The sequence below is a fragment of the Sus scrofa genome, chromosome 10 (genome assembly GCF_054392235.1).
Source record: "Sus scrofa isolate SSC_HxYL_T2T_F1_AM1 chromosome 10, Sscrofa_HxYL_maternal_Yorkshire_Landrace_v2.0, whole genome shotgun sequence".
Lineage (NCBI taxonomy): Eukaryota > Metazoa > Chordata > Mammalia > Artiodactyla > Suidae > Sus > Sus scrofa.
The window spans coordinates 60387836-60404063 of record NC_139392.1 but is presented as its reverse complement, the minus strand read 5'-3'; the positions used below and the strand labels follow the sequence as shown (position 1 = coordinate 60404063).

Genomic DNA, 16228 nt, shown 5'->3' with positions numbered 1-16228 from the left:
GGCCTAAAGGGAAACATTATAATTTTGAAATTATTTCAAACTTAAAGAAAAATCACCACAAAAATACAAAAAACTCCTGTACTTTTACCCTCATTCACCAATCTTTGACATTTGACACCATTTATCACTACTTCTATCTACATATTTTTTCTGAAGCATTTGAGAGTAGGCTACACACTGATAACAATTTAGGTTCTCGCGTGAGTTTTCCTAAAGGCACTGATCACCAAACATGACTAAAAATTCTGGTCCCAGTGACATCTACATTATCATAGTAATTTATCAGTTACAATTTGGACAGTACCAAATCTAACAAGCTTAATGTAAAAATGGATCCGTGTTCTGAACCCTGATGAAATCTGGTTTGTTCAGAGGAAACCATCTCACTCTATTTCTCATCTCCTGCCCCCACTGGTGGGGACACTGGAACTGGCAACAACCCAAACCATGTTGTACATGGTTTCCAGCACCCCAAAACACATTCTGAAAAATTTTCCAAGTCCAGAGGCACATTATTGGCTGGTTCAGGTGTTCATAGTCTAAGCCAGAGGGGACTGCAATTATTCCCCATGATGGAAGAATAACTCCCATGAAGTAAGGGCTGTCAACTGCCCTTGCATAAGTCATTTCCCCTTTGTACACACCACCCACTGTAACTACAGATTAGATGCGTTGGGCAAGCCCTTAGATGGCCTCCCCTAAGAGCAGAGTCCAAACTTGATTACTCAGACTAAGAAGCAGTAATAACAAAAGATTTTGCTATTCTCAGGCTATGGGTTGAATCAGAGCTGCAGCTACCAGCCTTAGCAATGCGGGATCCAAGTGGCATCTGCGACCTACACCACAGCTCATGGCAACACTGAATCCTTAAACCACTGAGCAGGGCCAGGGATTGAACCTGCGTCCTCATGGATACTAGTTGGGTTCTTAACCCGCTGAGCCACAATGGGAATTCAGTAACAAGTTTTCCTGCTGTGAATCAGAGGATCAATGAATGAGCAAGTGCAAATGCTTTGTTGCATTTCATTTTCGCAAACAAGTCCCAGAAATACTGAACATCTGAGGTAAAGTAAAATACTTCTTGGACCACAAACTGTTACGAACAAGTTAAAATACACAATTAAATAGATATTTATAGAAAATTTATAGAGACCAGAGCTTTGTGAAAGCAGGCCTTAGATAATTTTTAAAATCTCTAGCACCTACTCATCTACCAAACATGCGTCTTAAGCATATTCTACGTGAAAGAAAATCAGAGAAGGGATACAGGACACTTACAGTTGCCAAGGAACTTTAAGACTGGTCAGAGAGGAGACATTTAGCAATCAATTGCAATCCGTGATGCATGCTCTAAAGAAGTCCAAGATTGTTAAGAGCAAGTAATTGAGGGGAAATAATGGAGGGGATGGACACACTTTAACATTAACCTAGTTTAGCCAGGATAGAATTTGGTTCCCAGCAAAAGAGAAATGCTATGTGTGAAGGCTCTGAATTACTAGAGAGCAGCACCTCCCTAGACCTGAAGCAGACCAGTGTAGCTAGAGCACAAAAGAAGTGAGGAAAATGGAGTTCCCGTCGTGGCACAGTGGTTAATGAATCCAACTAGGAACCATGAGGTTGCGGGTTCGATCCCTGGTCTTGCTCAGTGGGTTAAGGATCCGGCGTTGCCATGAGCTGTGGTGTAGGTCACAGACATGGCTCGGATCCCATGTTGCTGTAGCTGTGGCGTAGGCCGGCGGCCACAGCTCTGATTAGACCCCTAGCCTGGGAACCTCCACATGCCACGGGAAGCAGCCCTAGCAAAGGCAAAAAGACAAAGAAGTGAGGAAAAAGCTAAAGATGGACTGGAGTCTAATTAGGCAGAGATCTGTAATCCATATTGTTCTGGACTTTTGTTTCCTTCTAATAAATATCCTATAATAGGAAGCTACTGAAGGATTTTAAGAAGGATAAAAGGAAAAAATATTTTTAAAAGTCTTTCGAGTGCTACATCAAGAATGGATGAAGGCAAACAGTGGATGCAGGCAGACTCATTATGGTAGTACAGGTGAGCAGTCATGGCCACCTAGACTGGATGACAGACAGACAGGTTAGAAATATTCGAGAACTATTTTGTGGCCAGGACTTGGAAAATGGATGATAGAAACAAAGGAGGAAGAAGAATCAAAGACTTAGAAATGTTTGGCTTGAACACTAAGACGGGATGCCATCACATATTAAGATGGGCTTTCACTAAATATTTAACTGAAAACATTAAGATGGGTTTTCATTAAAGCATCATGCAAAGCAGATTGTGGAATAAAACAGCATTCTTACATATAATTAAATCTTACAATAATTAAGAAAAACCACAAAGTCATTTCATCATTTCAAAGTATATTCCTTGATCAACTACAGCCTTTCTACAATTTCTCAATGTCTGAATTTACTAAAGACAATCAATGTCAATTTTAAATTCTTGTCACTTTAAACCAGGCTCCTACTGCCTTTAGGATAACCATAAACTCTTTAAGCATGGCTTACAAAGCTTGGTTCCATACTCTGTCCTGTGGCTAAGACTGCCTTCTTTTAGTTCTTGGAATATGCAAGGTTCCCCTTCTGCCTTTGGGTCTCTGCACATCTCCTTTGCAATAACACTATTTCTAGTTAAAATCTACTTGTTCTCTAGATTTCAATACAACCATCACTCCCACAGGAGATTAGGCCCCCCCAACGTATGCTCTTGTAGAAAGTTATACTTTCTCTCGAGAACTTAGTTTTTAATATGCATATATACATATATGCAGGGAGCATACCTGCTTCTATCTAGCACGGAATCCCTAAAAACCAGTACAGAATCTGCCATGCAGCAGGCATTCCAGTTTCTGTTAAACAATGAACCAATAAGGCAGCAAGGCAAAATGACAGCTAAACTCAGACCTGATCCAAGGTCTGCTATTCAGTAGCAATCCTACATCGAGCTACAGACTACAACAGTTTTTATCATCTCTGAAACAGAGTAAAACATAAACAAACATAGCCACTTTGTGGAAAAAGAACCACCAATGAGAAAGAAATCTGGCAAGGGTTTTTGTTTTTAGTAAGCTAAATGCTACATAACTGCATTTTGCTGAAGACAGAGAGCAAATAAGATACTCTTCATAACCATTAAAGAACTAAAATAATCATTAAAACTGTGAGGTTAAATGCAGTTCACCTAAAATTCAGTATTTATAACACAAGTATATCCTTAACTATTTACAAGATTTTAGCTCTACTAAAATAATTTGATTTAAAAAACAATACTGCATAAGAAAATTTCTGGATTGTTTTAAAGTGTTAACTGTTTTATTTCTTTTGTTGAATACACATTTGCTTTACTGGCAGTCCAGATAAACAAGTATATAAAGGAAATATTTAAATTTTTCTTTTGGCAGGTGTCAAGATAAACCGTGTAGATTAAAATGCCTCAATTTAACCTGAAGAAATGGTTTTGAATCATATAAATTCTTAAGAAGAAAAATAAAGACTGTCCAAAGGGATTCTCCTAGTTTATAACACATTTCCAGAATAACTCTCAAAAAAAAAGAAATTCAAAAATACTCATCAACTACTTTAAAAATATGTCAATACCATATGGCTTTATGAAATAACTTCTAAAATTTATATTTTTTTATTTAAAAAGGATCCCAAGTTTTAAATAAACTGCTAGCAATATCATTTTCTTCACTTAAAAGTGCATATCTCTGAGGGTGGGACATACATACTTTTGAACAAATAATGGTTTTTACAAATTTTTAACATACACACACAGACCAAAAAAAACCACTTAAAATATTTTTAAAGGAGAAAAGAGTTTTTACCAAAAGTCATCTTTAAATAGACTGCAGTAGATGACATTGTTTTTTGCTTGTCTTTTCCTCTTTTTATACCATCAGGATTCTCAATGAGATGCTTTGGCAGTTTTAAGACATATCATGGTCTCTACCAAGAGACACTGACATTAATGATGTCCGTGGCGATGGCAGCTGCCTTGACAGCTCAGTCTGAATCGAGCCATTACTGGACTGGTTCTCCAAATGAGAGGCAAAGGTGCTCTCTTCTCTCACATCAAGAGTTTGTTCAACTGAAGCTGCCTGGGGTGGAATATTATCTACAGTTTTGTTGGCATTATTCAAGTTGTTACTAAGTGTGGTGAAATCACACTCCTTGCTCAGGACACCAAATTCATCTTCTATTGTAACTACATCTTTAGTTTCAAATGATTCCAAGGAAGAAGCCAAAAATTCACTTTGCAGAGGGTCTTGAGGACCACTAGGGTCACATTCTACATCCTCCTTTACTTCAGAATCCTTATCACTGTCACTGTCAATGGTAATCACAACTGGGGAATGTGAAGCATTATCGCCATGGTGTTTCTTATGCTTCTTCTTATGTTTCTTCTTTTTCTTTTTATGATGTCTAGCTGTATCGGTAGCTTTCCCTTCATAAACTATCTCTACACTTAGGCTCCGGGTCCTTCTCCTTCTCCTCTTGTGTTTTGTCTCTCTGTCTGATGATCGGCTGTCTGAAAAGCTGTCACTCTCATTTTTGTAGCTTGCATCCAATTTTGATGAAGATTTTTGGTAATGACTTTCCTTTACTTTAGAAGCAAATTCACGAGATGGCTGAGCCATTTCATTAGCACCTTCCAAATGCCGCGTTTTGTATTTTCGCTTCCCGCCAGGCTTTTCATTTCTTGTCCGGTCAGGCCCTGTAGATGCAGTCCTTGATCGAGTACTAGACAGGCTCCTTGATCTATGCCTTTCATAGTAGTAGTATTTCCTTTCACTGTGATTATTTTTTTTCCTAGCATTTGTTCTTTCAGAAAAGGATGAATTAATTCTAAACTCTGGACTTGAAGATTGTCTGGAATAATGAGCTCTGGACAGAGTCCTTCTCCTGTAAGATGATTCGTAGCCATCCCTGTCCTTGTTTCTACTATAGTAAGTATACTCCCACTTATATCTGCTTCCGTAATTATTTCTTAAATAGTAACGATCTCTATTTCTGCTCCGTGATCTTCTTTTACCATGATCACTGCTACGAGATCTTGATCTGCTTGTGCTTTCACTACTTAGAGACAGAGTCTGGCTTCTTCTAGACCAACTGCTATCTCTAGTTCTTGACCTCTTTTTGTCTCTTCTACCTCTAGGTCTGCTACTCTCCCTGCTTCTGGATCGTTTGCTTTTCATTCTTTTCTTCCCATGATGCTTTCTACGATTCTTCTGATCATGCCCACTCCTACTCTGGGAGCGTGAATCTGAACTTCTCGATCTTCCCCTCCTTCTGTGTCTGTGGGTATATGGGGAATATACTCTGTCTCCTCTGATGGATGAGCTCAGGTCTCTGGGAGAGGACAATGATGTAGAGTGTTTCTCTTCCTTCTTTGATTTGATTCTTGTACCAGAATCACAATGACCTTTATTTATTTGTTCATCCTTTCCAAGGACAGACCTTGGAGATGAACATCTGCTAACATCACTATCACCAGAACTGTAAGACTGTTCTTGTTCTTGTGTCTTCACTGTCTCCATTTTCTCATAAGAGCCTAATTCCTCAGAATCAGAGGACAGTTCAACAAGTTCTGGGGTCCTCTCAGCTAGTGGCTTAACAAACCCAACAATAACACAATTATCTGAAGAAGAATCACTGTCATTATTTAGGTCTTCATTGGTTTGTACTCCTTGTATCTGAGATGTGGCTCTTCCTGTTACAAGTTCTTCATCCGAGCTATCAGAAGTATTTAAAAGGGAAGACATGGAAGCCTGCACCTGCTCTGAGCTTGAATATGATGGCCCTGGAGTTTCATCATCCCATGGTGCTTGACTAACAGTGGCTACATTAATATCTAGCTCTTGGGTCTCAGCTTCATCTGGAGATATTGTTATGACTGAAGAATCAGAATGGCTACCTTCTTCATATGAAGGAGCAGGGCAATCATAATTTGCATGCTGGTCAAAAGCTGCCATATTAAAAGGAGATCGAGCAAAACTGATAAATTCATGTATAAAATGCTCAGTCCGATTAAGTAAAAATGGCCTTAAATCAGACACAAATGCCTGACTCTCCAAGTCATAACGAGTAACATTGCTCATGATGATGTGCTGGACGATATTCACCAAAGATCCATGAGCTCCAAAGAGAACCGTGAGTTCACGTTTTAACCAGGGGACTAATCTGTGAAGGCAAGCTGGATTTCTACGGAAAAATTCAGCTGAAATATCCCTGTAGCGACCACCATCTTCAATATTTCTAACTCGAGCACCAGCACGATAAAGAGTTCGCCTAAAATTAATAATATCCTGTTCTTGAATTTTCCGCAAAGATCTTTCGTCTGCAGTTGTTGGCCTCCTCACTGCAATCTGTCTCATGAATGGAGAAATTTCACCATCTCTGGGTCTTGCTGAAAGGCCTAACCCTTCAAATAGTACTCCACTATCTGGTGGAGTTGTTGTTCTTCTATTCAAGGGACGACTAGGTGAATAAACAGAAGCACTTCGTTCCCTTGTCATAGTTGTACGGTAGCGGAATCTCCGAACATCAGGAGTAGCAAAGGAACCATTGTGTGAAGGCCTTAGGACATACTCCTTGAAGTCATCTTCTGCCCTCACAGAATGGAAAATAGAATCAAAGGGCTGTTTACACAGTGGACATTCAGCTTTGTTTTTTGACCACTCCTGTACACATCGAAAACAGAACTTATGTAAACAGCGATCTAAGTAAGACACATTATCAAATCTATCCAAGCATATAGGACACTTAGAATCAGGAGATGCATCAGCTGGAACTGTTTGCTGCAATTTGCTAGTGCCTGCTTTAGGTGAAAAGTTGTCCATTTTAAATTCCTTAGCGGCTGATGCCATTATCTGTAAAAGGGAAAAAAAAATATCAGTAACCTGATAAAAGAGGAATGACTAAATCTGAAAAAAAAATGCAAATGACTGAAACACACTTTGGTGAAAATAGCTGAGTAGTTCACTATCTTTGTAACATAAAAGGGCAGTGTAGCATAGTAACATAGTACTTAAAGCGCAAGATCTAAAAGTCAGATTTCCTAAGTTTAAATCCTGATTCCACACCAGCAATGTGACTAAGAACTAGTTACTATCCTCACGCTTCAATTTCACCTGTAGATCACTGATAATACAATCTGCTTCACAGGATTTGTGAAGATGCTTTAAAAAAACCCCAAACCCTTAGAAAAGGTGCCTGGTACTTAGTAAGCTCTCAGATATTATGTAATATTCTCTTACTCTTTAAAAAAAAATTGAGAAATATTTGAACTGTACAAAAAATTACAAAAGAAAATATACCAAGTACCCATGTATCCACCACTCAGATTTAACAACTAACATTTTCTCATGATTATCCCAGATTTTTTAAAATGTTATGTCCTCCTCCCCCAATCCTCTAGAAAACAAACCCCCAAAATATCAGAGTTCTCAGTTGGAGTTATTTCTGTGTAAGGTCTTATATCTTTCATACATATGCCTCAAAAAATATGGACTACTGATTTTATTTGTGGTAGGTATTACATATGTCCCTTTAAAAATAGCTTTAGTGAGAAAATCTGCACACCAGAAAATTCACCTATATTTAAACAAGTTCTCTACTTTTGGTGGATCTTTCACACACAGAAAAGGATCTTTTAGTGAAGATTAAATGAAGTAAGTAAATGTAAAAAGCACTCAAGAGCAGTGTCTGGTTGTAGCAACTGCTGAGTAAATGTTAGTTGCTGCTATTATTACTACACTAGTATTATACTACACTATTGTTACTCCACTATGATATTCAGTTCATCACTGACTCCTTTCGGCATCCCTACGAAGCTTTTTTTCAACTTTTTATTTGATCCAGTCAACTACAAAGTATCCTGAAATCATGCTTTCAGTCCCCTTATCTTTCCCCACAAGGATCACTAGAATCTTAAAGACTAGTTTTGTTTTCTTTAAATTTATCAGTTTATATTGGTCCACAACTTACAAAATGATTTTGCCAGAGCTGAAATCTAATTGCATTCATTTTGGCCTTGTTATCCTATAAAATCTCTCTTCACCTGTTTTCTATACTAATCATTTACATATGGCAAATATTAATTTCTTCCTGTATGTTTTCTTGGGCCTATTATCCATCTTTCTCCACCTCCTTTATTATAGGAAGTCCTATTACCAGTCACTGTGCTGTCTAGTCAAATAAAATTCGAATTTTCTAAACAAGAGACTCATTGGCCATATCCAGCCAAGAAAATTAAAAGAAATAAAACCCACAACAAAAACCTATGATTGTAAAATATAAATATTTCATCATAGATTTCAAACTAAACTTGCTCATCTAGGGCACCTTAGCTTTCTTTCTTTCTTTCTTTTTTTTTTTTTTTTTTGTCTTTTTGTCTTTTGTTGTTGTTGTTGCTATTTCTTGGGCCGCTCCCGCAGCATATGGAGGTTCCCAGGCTAGGGGTTGAATCGGAGCTGTAGCCACCGGCCTACGCCAGAGCCACAGCAACGCAGGATCCGAGCCGCGTCTGCAACCTACACCACAGCTCACGGCAACGCCGGATCGTTAACCCACTGAGCAAGGGCAGGGACCGAACCCGCAACCTCATGGTTCCTAGTCGGATTTGTTAACCACTGCGCCACAATGGGAACTCCACCTTAGCTTTCTTAAGAGCCATAACTTACTAGGAACCAATTAATACTGAATGAGTTTCTTTACAGGGTCCAGATACTTCTAGTCCTCTGTTTTCTAGCACAGAAGTATAAAAATTACCACTGTTCTTAAACATAATGGAATAAATACATTAATGCCAACTGTATTTTTGCTAAGATATTTAAACCCTGAAATCTTAATACTGCATAAATCCTCAGCATTCCCCCTACTTCAAATATTTTTAAGTTCTCCTACTCAAGGAAGAAAACAAAACAAAACAAAACCCCTAAAAATAAAAGCCTTTAGGATAGGAGACTATGTGTGCATTAGGGGAAGGAGTGAAGAGTGGAGAGGGCACTGGAGAGGTTATCAGATCTGGATTAAAGACCAGGTTTCACCTAAAACAAACTCTATATACTGGGGAAATCCACATTAATTCTGGACTCTAGTTTGCCTCTCTATATAAGAAAGGGATTAGACTTTCAAAAATGACTGTGAATTTCAAGTTAATACCCTTTATCTTCATTTGTTTCTTTGAAATATGGACTCTATATGAATATAGACTCTAAATGTTTATTAAACATTTCTAGTTCACATAAAAATTACAACCTAGAATGTATTTATTAAAAATTATTTGGGGAGTTCACGTCATGGCTCAGTGGTTAACAAATCCGACTAGGAACCATGAGGATGAGGGTTCGATCCCTGGCCTTGCTCAGTGGGTTAAGGATCCGGTGTTGCCGTGAGCTGTGGTGTAGGTTGGAGACGCGCCTAGGATCCCAAGTTGCCATGGCTCTGGTGTAGCTGGCGGCTACAGCTCTGATTAGACCCCTAGCCTGGGAACCTCCATATGCCGCAGGAGCAGCCCAAGAAAAATGGCAGAGAGACAAAAAAAAAAAAAAAAAAAAAAAATCTTGGTAGTAAATTTAAAGTTCAAGTGAAACAAAATCTCAATTATAATGTTTAAAAAAATGGAATCTTAGTCCTCCCTTCCTTAGTTTTATAAGCCTGTTAACCAATTTGACAGCACAAATCAAAAGAATGACGAGTAACATCATCCACACCAGGTAAAAGGAACAATTACTAGTTCTGGTCTGTATTTCTACACAGGAATATCTTTAGCTACAAAGAAATGTATTCATCAGGAACATCAAGTAATAGCAATGAATGTAAATCACATTAGTGATTTACTCTTTCAAAATCACCACTAAATACTAAATTTAAAATATATGCTAATTCACATGACCCAGTACTCCACACCTATCTATCCAGGAGAAACAAAAACACACAAAAACTTGTACGTGAATATTCATAGCTGTGTTTGTTATAATAGCTTAAAAATGGAAAAAAACAGAGTTCCCTTCATGGCTCAGTGGTTAAAGAACCTGACTAGGATCCATGAGGATGTGGGTTCCATCCCTGGCCCTGCTCAGTAGGTTAAGGATCTGGCACTGCCGTGAGCTGTGGTGTGGGTCGCAGACTTGGCTTGGATCCTGTGTGGCTATGGCGTAGGCCTACAGCTATAGCTCTGATTCAGCCCTTAGCCTGGGAACTTCCATATGCTGCAGGTGCGGGCCTAAAAAGCAAAAACAAACCAACCCAAATTCCATCAACTGATTATGTACTATCTCTGTACAATAAAATATATGACAATAAAAAGGAATAAAGTACTGATACATGACATAACAGGGATAAACCTCTGCATTATGCTAAAAGTAAAAAAATTAATCACGAAAGACCACATGCTGTATGCTATTTTATGTGAAATGTAGAGAAGAGGCAAATCTATAGATAGAAAGTAGATTGATGGTTGGTAGAGGGGGATAAAGTTTCTCTCTAGGATAATGAAAATGTTCAATTAGATCACAGCTGCACAATTCTGTAAATATACTAAAACCCACTGTATCCTCTACTTTTAAAAAGTGAGCTTAGTTCCTTTCGTGGCTCAGTGGTTAACGAACCTGACTAGGATCCATGAGGATGTGGGTTCCATCCCTGGCCTTGCTCAGTGGATTATAAATCCTGCGTTGCTGTGAGCTGTGGTGTAAGTTGCAGACACAGCTCAGTTCCTGAGTTGCTGTGGCTATGTTGTAGGCTGGTGGCTACAGCTCTGATTCAACCCCTAGCCTGGGAACTTCCATATGCCACAGGTGCAGCCCTAAAAAGACAAAAAAAATAAATAAATAAAATTAAAAAATAAAAAGTGAGCTTATATCTCAACAAAAATTTTAAAATAAATACAAATAAAGGTATAAAACAAGGAAGGCTAAAAGAGAGATTTAAGATTTGTAGGTTTGGGAGTTCCTGTCATGGCGCAGTGGTTAACGAATCCGACTAGGAATCATGAGGTTGCAGGCTCGATCCCTGCCCTTGCTCAGTGGGTTAAGGATCCAGCGTTGCCGTGAGCTGTGGTGTAGGTCGCAGACGCAGCTCGGATCCAGCATTGCTGTGGCTCTGGCGAAGGCCAATGGCTACAGCTCCGATTAGATCCTCTAGCCTGGGAATCTCCATATGCCTCAGGAGCGGCCCCAGAGACGGCAAAAAAACCAAAAAACAACAACAAAAAAAAAGATTTGTAGGTTTGCAAGAGGAGTTCTGGCTCACATAGCAAAGGTGGACCTGATGGTAGATTTAATGTTACAGGTTCTAGAAGAAGGCTGTGATAAAGGTTTCTCTACCCTAGTACTCTAGGAATAATGACTTCAAATGAATTTCCTCACAAAAGAGAAGATTAATCAGCTCTTCTGAACACTTTTCCTTAACTGCTTCCCAAATTCCACATAAAGTTTACCATCTTTAGGATAAACTGATTAAGCAAAACCTTCCCTTACACAGATTCCGAAATGTGTTGGCTTTACTGGGGCTAAGAACCCTTCATATCACATTTTGGGGGGAATTTCAGATAATCAACAAGCATACATATCTAGGGAAAATGGATCAGAGGGGCAGGTGGGAAGTGATAAATAATCAGGAGTCTAGAGTCTAAATTAGACCACGGACTGGACATTTAAAAAACTTCAGTGATATAAACAAAGTAGGATTTCTCTGCAGAATTAAATATTTAATAAAGCCACGCTTCCTTAAAAGTTGTCTTTTATGGCACTCCTTAAATTATCACTATATATACATACAATTTAATCACTTGTTGATTACATTTGATGAAGAAATTGATGTTAATTCTAAATGCAGAGCCAGGGCTGAGAATCAAAACCACTTCTTAGGGTGTAATCTGGAGAAAGTTATTTATTTCCTCAAAACCTTACATTTTCTCAATTCTAAAATAGGTTAAGTAACAGTACTTAACTAAAAAAAGTGGTTGTGTGAAGGGATATATTCCATGTAAACATTTAGCACAGTACTTGGTGTGTAGTAAGAACTATTTTTTTGTCTTTTGTCTTTTCAGGGCTGCACCTGCAGCACACGGAGGTTCCCAGTCTGGGGTCTAACTGGAACTACAGCTGCCAGCCTACGCCACAGCCACAGCCACGCCAGATCTGAGCCACATGTGCGACTTACACCACAGCTCACCACAACACCAGATCCTTAATCCTCTGAGTGAGGCCAGGGATCAAACACGCAACCTCATGGTTCCTAGTCAGATTTGTTTCCACTGCGCCACAACGGGAACTCTGATGTACAGCTGTACAGTAAGAACTTAATACTGTTTTTCTATGTTATGTGAAAATAAAGTTAATCTTGGTCGTTTCCATCACCCATGATGGATTATAAATGCCCAGAAAGATGACAGTCTATAACAACTAAATGATCTTCGTATTAATATCAGTGTTGCATTTAACATATCTAAGCAAAGTAGCTAAAATGGGTTCACCAAGTGGATGAACTAGATATACACCCCGAAGTATTAAAAGTAATCTGGGCCTTATCTTTTTTGACAGTAAAGAAATCACTGTACCTTTCTGAACTGTAATTTCATCACCAATCCCAAAGAAATCAAACAGAAGTTATAGAATCTACTGACCATAACACAAAATTTAATTTCATTTCCAGCAATTAAAAAGAACTACTTGGAAACCATTCCCCTCTAAAGCCACTCATTCCAGATAAGATTGCTTTGAGTGACTGTGCAAGTCATTGACTAAAAACAAGCAAAAAACCCCAAACTCTCACCGGCTATTAAATCTTCGATAGCTTTGTTGTTATTCATCTAAAAAAAATCTCGAAAATTACCTACCAAAAATTCTATCCATTTTTGCACTCAAATCACTATTTGTTTTTTCTCAGTACTGCCCCCTTCCAGTCTACCAATCAGCAGCCCGTGAGAAAAGCTGCACTGACTTGATGAAGAAGTCACAGGCTCAAGGGATGTAACAGTACACAGACAACTCCAACAGCCACAGCGACAGTCCCTTCCTTAGGGTGAGCACCGCGTGCATTACATAATCACAACGAACTAAAATATTGTTATTCCCATTTTACAGACATACTTAGAGAGGTTAGGCAACCCATCCAAGGTCACATCTCTGACAGAGGTGACGCCACGATTCAGACTCGACTGTTTTGTGTTTTGTGTCAGGTTTTTCCCTTACGACCAAGCTCCATCGAGTACACCGCCGGGCTCGCGCTCTCGGGAGCGCTGCTAAGAAACGCAGCCCTTCCCCGCCCACCCGAACCGCGTGGATCCACAGGTGTGCCGCAGGAGCCGTTGTCCCAGACCCCGGCCCGCCGGGTCGCGACGGCCCCTCAGGCCCGACCGCAGCTCCCGCGCCCCTGGGCCTCGATGCGAGCGGGAGCTTGGGCTCGCCCAGCCCTTCCGACCTCCGCGCCCCATTGTTCCCGATCTCACTCACCTCGGAGGATGCCGGTGCAGGCCCGGCTGGGGCGCTCGTGGCAAGCTCCCGGCGGCCCAGAAAGCTGGGTCGGTGACGGCAGGACCCACGAAGGCGAACCCGGCGACTTCTCCGCCGGCCCTCAAGAGCCGGAGCGGGGGGGGGCGCTTCACCCTCCTCGCGAGACAGCGGAGACCCCGGCGGCTGCTGCGACCCCTGTGACGTAAAGCGATCATCACCAATGGCAGCTTGGGGGCGGTGGCAGAAGGCAAAACCCACTTGGCAGGCCCAGCGCGTCAAAACACAGCACCCGCCAACGTAACGCATGCGCGGTGGAAGACGCCAGCAGCGAGGGCGGGGCCTAGCGCGCGCAGCCCGGACCCGGCCCTTCCCCCACCGTCCACCGCCCTCCGCCCCAGGAATGGGAGCGGCGAGAGCACCCCCCAGACAGAAATCGCTACCACAGCTTCACTCCTGTTACTATCAATCTCTCGGGGGGTGGCGGCAGGGGGGTTAATGTTCGCTTCTACCTTACCCGGAAGACACGGTAACTAGTTCGATCTCCTTTCAAACCTCACCAAACTCTGAGAAGTTACTGAAACTCTCTGCTGTACAGATAAAGGAACGGAGTTACACGGAGCTGAAGTGACTTTCGGTTGCAGTTACCAACCAACACCGGGATTCGAATGGAATCCCAAGTCCGAGGTTTACAGTCTTCAGAGACAGAGATCTATTCCAGTCTGGGGATAAACAGGGATTTTACCTATGACCACAGAGCCTTGAAATCGTCCCCAGATGACGTTTTCCTCCTTCCGCACTCCCCGAAAGCTGGATGAAAACTCTGTGCAGTTCATAACTGAGATACTTAGAGACAAGACATCGAGAGCCTAAAGCGGCCCGTTGCCCCATTCTACCGTTAGGCCTCAAATGTGCGCGTCCCAAACATTCTAGAGCTGAACTTACTACAACGGCCCGAGTACAGAACTCCGTCCTTTGGCTTAATATTTATCTGATCTTGCTACCGTTCTGAGCACAAATGTTCAACCAACACTTGTTGATTGGCAGGTACATTAGGCTAGGTAGTCCGTGCCAGGTGATTTCTTTTTATAAGTATCACTGGCATCAACAAGCCATCGCGTTCTCAAAGACTTTTTAAAGAAGCTCAATTAACAAGGACTCCCATAACGATGCGTTAGTTAACATAAAAGCGGGCGGCATTCTAGCTTACTTCAAAGATAAATATACACGAACGACTACCTATGTTGTGGGAACAAGTCCCGGAGGAAACATTAATTCTTCCACCGCTGGACGCCGGTGTAATATTTAAAACGTGAATTTTTTTTTCAAGTAAACTTTTAAATGCACACGACAGTACCTTATCCTGCATTAATACTGCACAGCAAGTGAAGGAAGATCGGCTGACGAGTCAAGCCTATCCCTCTCAGCGGCAAAAACAAAAAACCCACTTTTGAAGTAAATAATTCCTCGTTTCTCTCACCTCCTCCCTCAAAGGCGGGCTAGGCCGCCGTCACGTGACCCGCCCCCAGCTCCGGGCGGAAGAGGCCGGCCGCTCGATGGGAAACGCGCGCGGAGGCGACGGGGCGGGCGCTCGCGCCCGGCTGCAAGATGGCCGCCGCCGCCGCCGCCGCCCGGCAGCCACCGCCCCGGAGGATACTACAAGGCCTGTAGCTTCCGCCCGTGCCCGTGGACCGCCGCCGCCTCCTTACCATGAAGCCAGTGAGTCGCCGCACCCTAGACCGGATTTATTCAGCGGTAGGCCCCGGGCCTGGCGGGGCCCCAAGGGCTCGACTCCTCCGGCCCGCGGGTGGAAGGCCCCGTATTTCTTCAGCGCCCAAAAACTCCAAAATCCATTCCTGAATTAAGCTTTTCACTCCCTCACCTCGACTCCGCCTCTTCCTGGAGGACACGCTCTTCCGCTTCTTACGTCAGGGCGGCTTGGTGTACTCGCCTCCGGAACCCCATTTATTCGTTTGTTATTAAAATTTGCACCTTGGCAACGTGCAGGGCTGTCTGATGGGGGCGGGGAGGAAATGCCACTCACGTGTTTTTGCTTTTACTCCTTTTCTTGCATTTTTCAGTTGCTCCTCGCGGTCGTACTACTCTCATGGGGATATGTCATCTATGCATCAACTGTAGCTGCGCGGCGACAGCTAAAGAAGGAACACCCAGACAAAATGTTCGGGACGAATGAACATTTGTAACGCCTCTGAATTTAATTCTATGTATATACAGTTCTTTACCTCATGCTTATCGGACTCGTCTTGATTCACAATAAAATCCTTAATACAAGTTTCCACTTTCATTTTGGTGTAGTCTTTTGTAATAACCGTTAATGTATTAATTTATCAAATATTTAGGGGTTTGTCTTTTATCATCTCATATAACAAAGAACCTGGATCTGACAGCCTTTCAAGCTAGTTTCTAAAACACTTTTGAAATGCCTCAAAAAGCCTTCTTTAAAACAATCTGTAGTTCCCATTGTGGCTCAGCGGTAACAAACCAGGCTAGTAGCCATAAGGATGCCGGTTCAATCCCTGGCCTCACTCCTTGGGTTAAGGATCTGGAGTTGCATGTGCTGTGTGGTGTAGGTGGTGGACGCAATTCAGATCTGGCATGGCCATGGCTGTAGCAATTAGACCCCTAGTCTGGGAATTTACATGTGTGTGGGGGGGCGGCCCTAAAAGGCAAAAAGAAAAAATTGAAAGTGTGTAAAATTTCTTATATTTATTGCATGATTTCATTATGTTGCATAC

General features: G+C 41.5%; 2 protein-coding genes across 4 annotated transcripts; one reads left to right on the top strand and one right to left on the bottom strand.

The window, feature by feature from the left end:
* Positions 1-3305: 3305 nt before the first annotated feature.
* Positions 3306-15373, bottom strand: TOPORS (TOP1 binding arginine/serine rich protein, E3 ubiquitin ligase). Of its 3 annotated transcripts, none has more exons than XM_013980194.3 (3): positions 15182-15373; positions 13476-13670; positions 3306-6887 (listed from the first exon to the last, which is right to left on the bottom strand). In XM_013980194.3, exons 1-3 carry the CDS (start codon positions 15182-15184, stop codon positions 3945-3947), a joined length of 3141 nt encoding a protein of 1046 aa, XP_013835648.1. In that variant the 5' UTR covers positions 15185-15373; the 3' UTR covers positions 3306-3944. The 3 variants fall into 3 exon arrangements, with proteins under 3 accessions (XP_013835648.1, XP_005668133.1, XP_084835972.1); XM_005668076.4 differs by lacking the exon at positions 15182-15373 and adding an exon at positions 14830-14962; XM_084979846.1 differs by lacking the exon at positions 15182-15373 and having other exon boundaries at positions 13476-14397.
* TZMP1 (transition zone microprotein 1) lies at positions 15053-15777 on the top strand. The gene is made up of 2 exons (XM_084979943.1): positions 15053-15227; positions 15554-15777. The coding sequence occupies exons 1-2, from the start codon at positions 15183-15185 to the stop codon at positions 15674-15676; spliced, it is 168 nt and encodes a 55-aa protein (XP_084836069.1). The 5' UTR covers positions 15053-15182; the 3' UTR covers positions 15677-15777.
* The last annotated feature ends 451 nt before the right edge of the window (positions 15778-16228 follow it).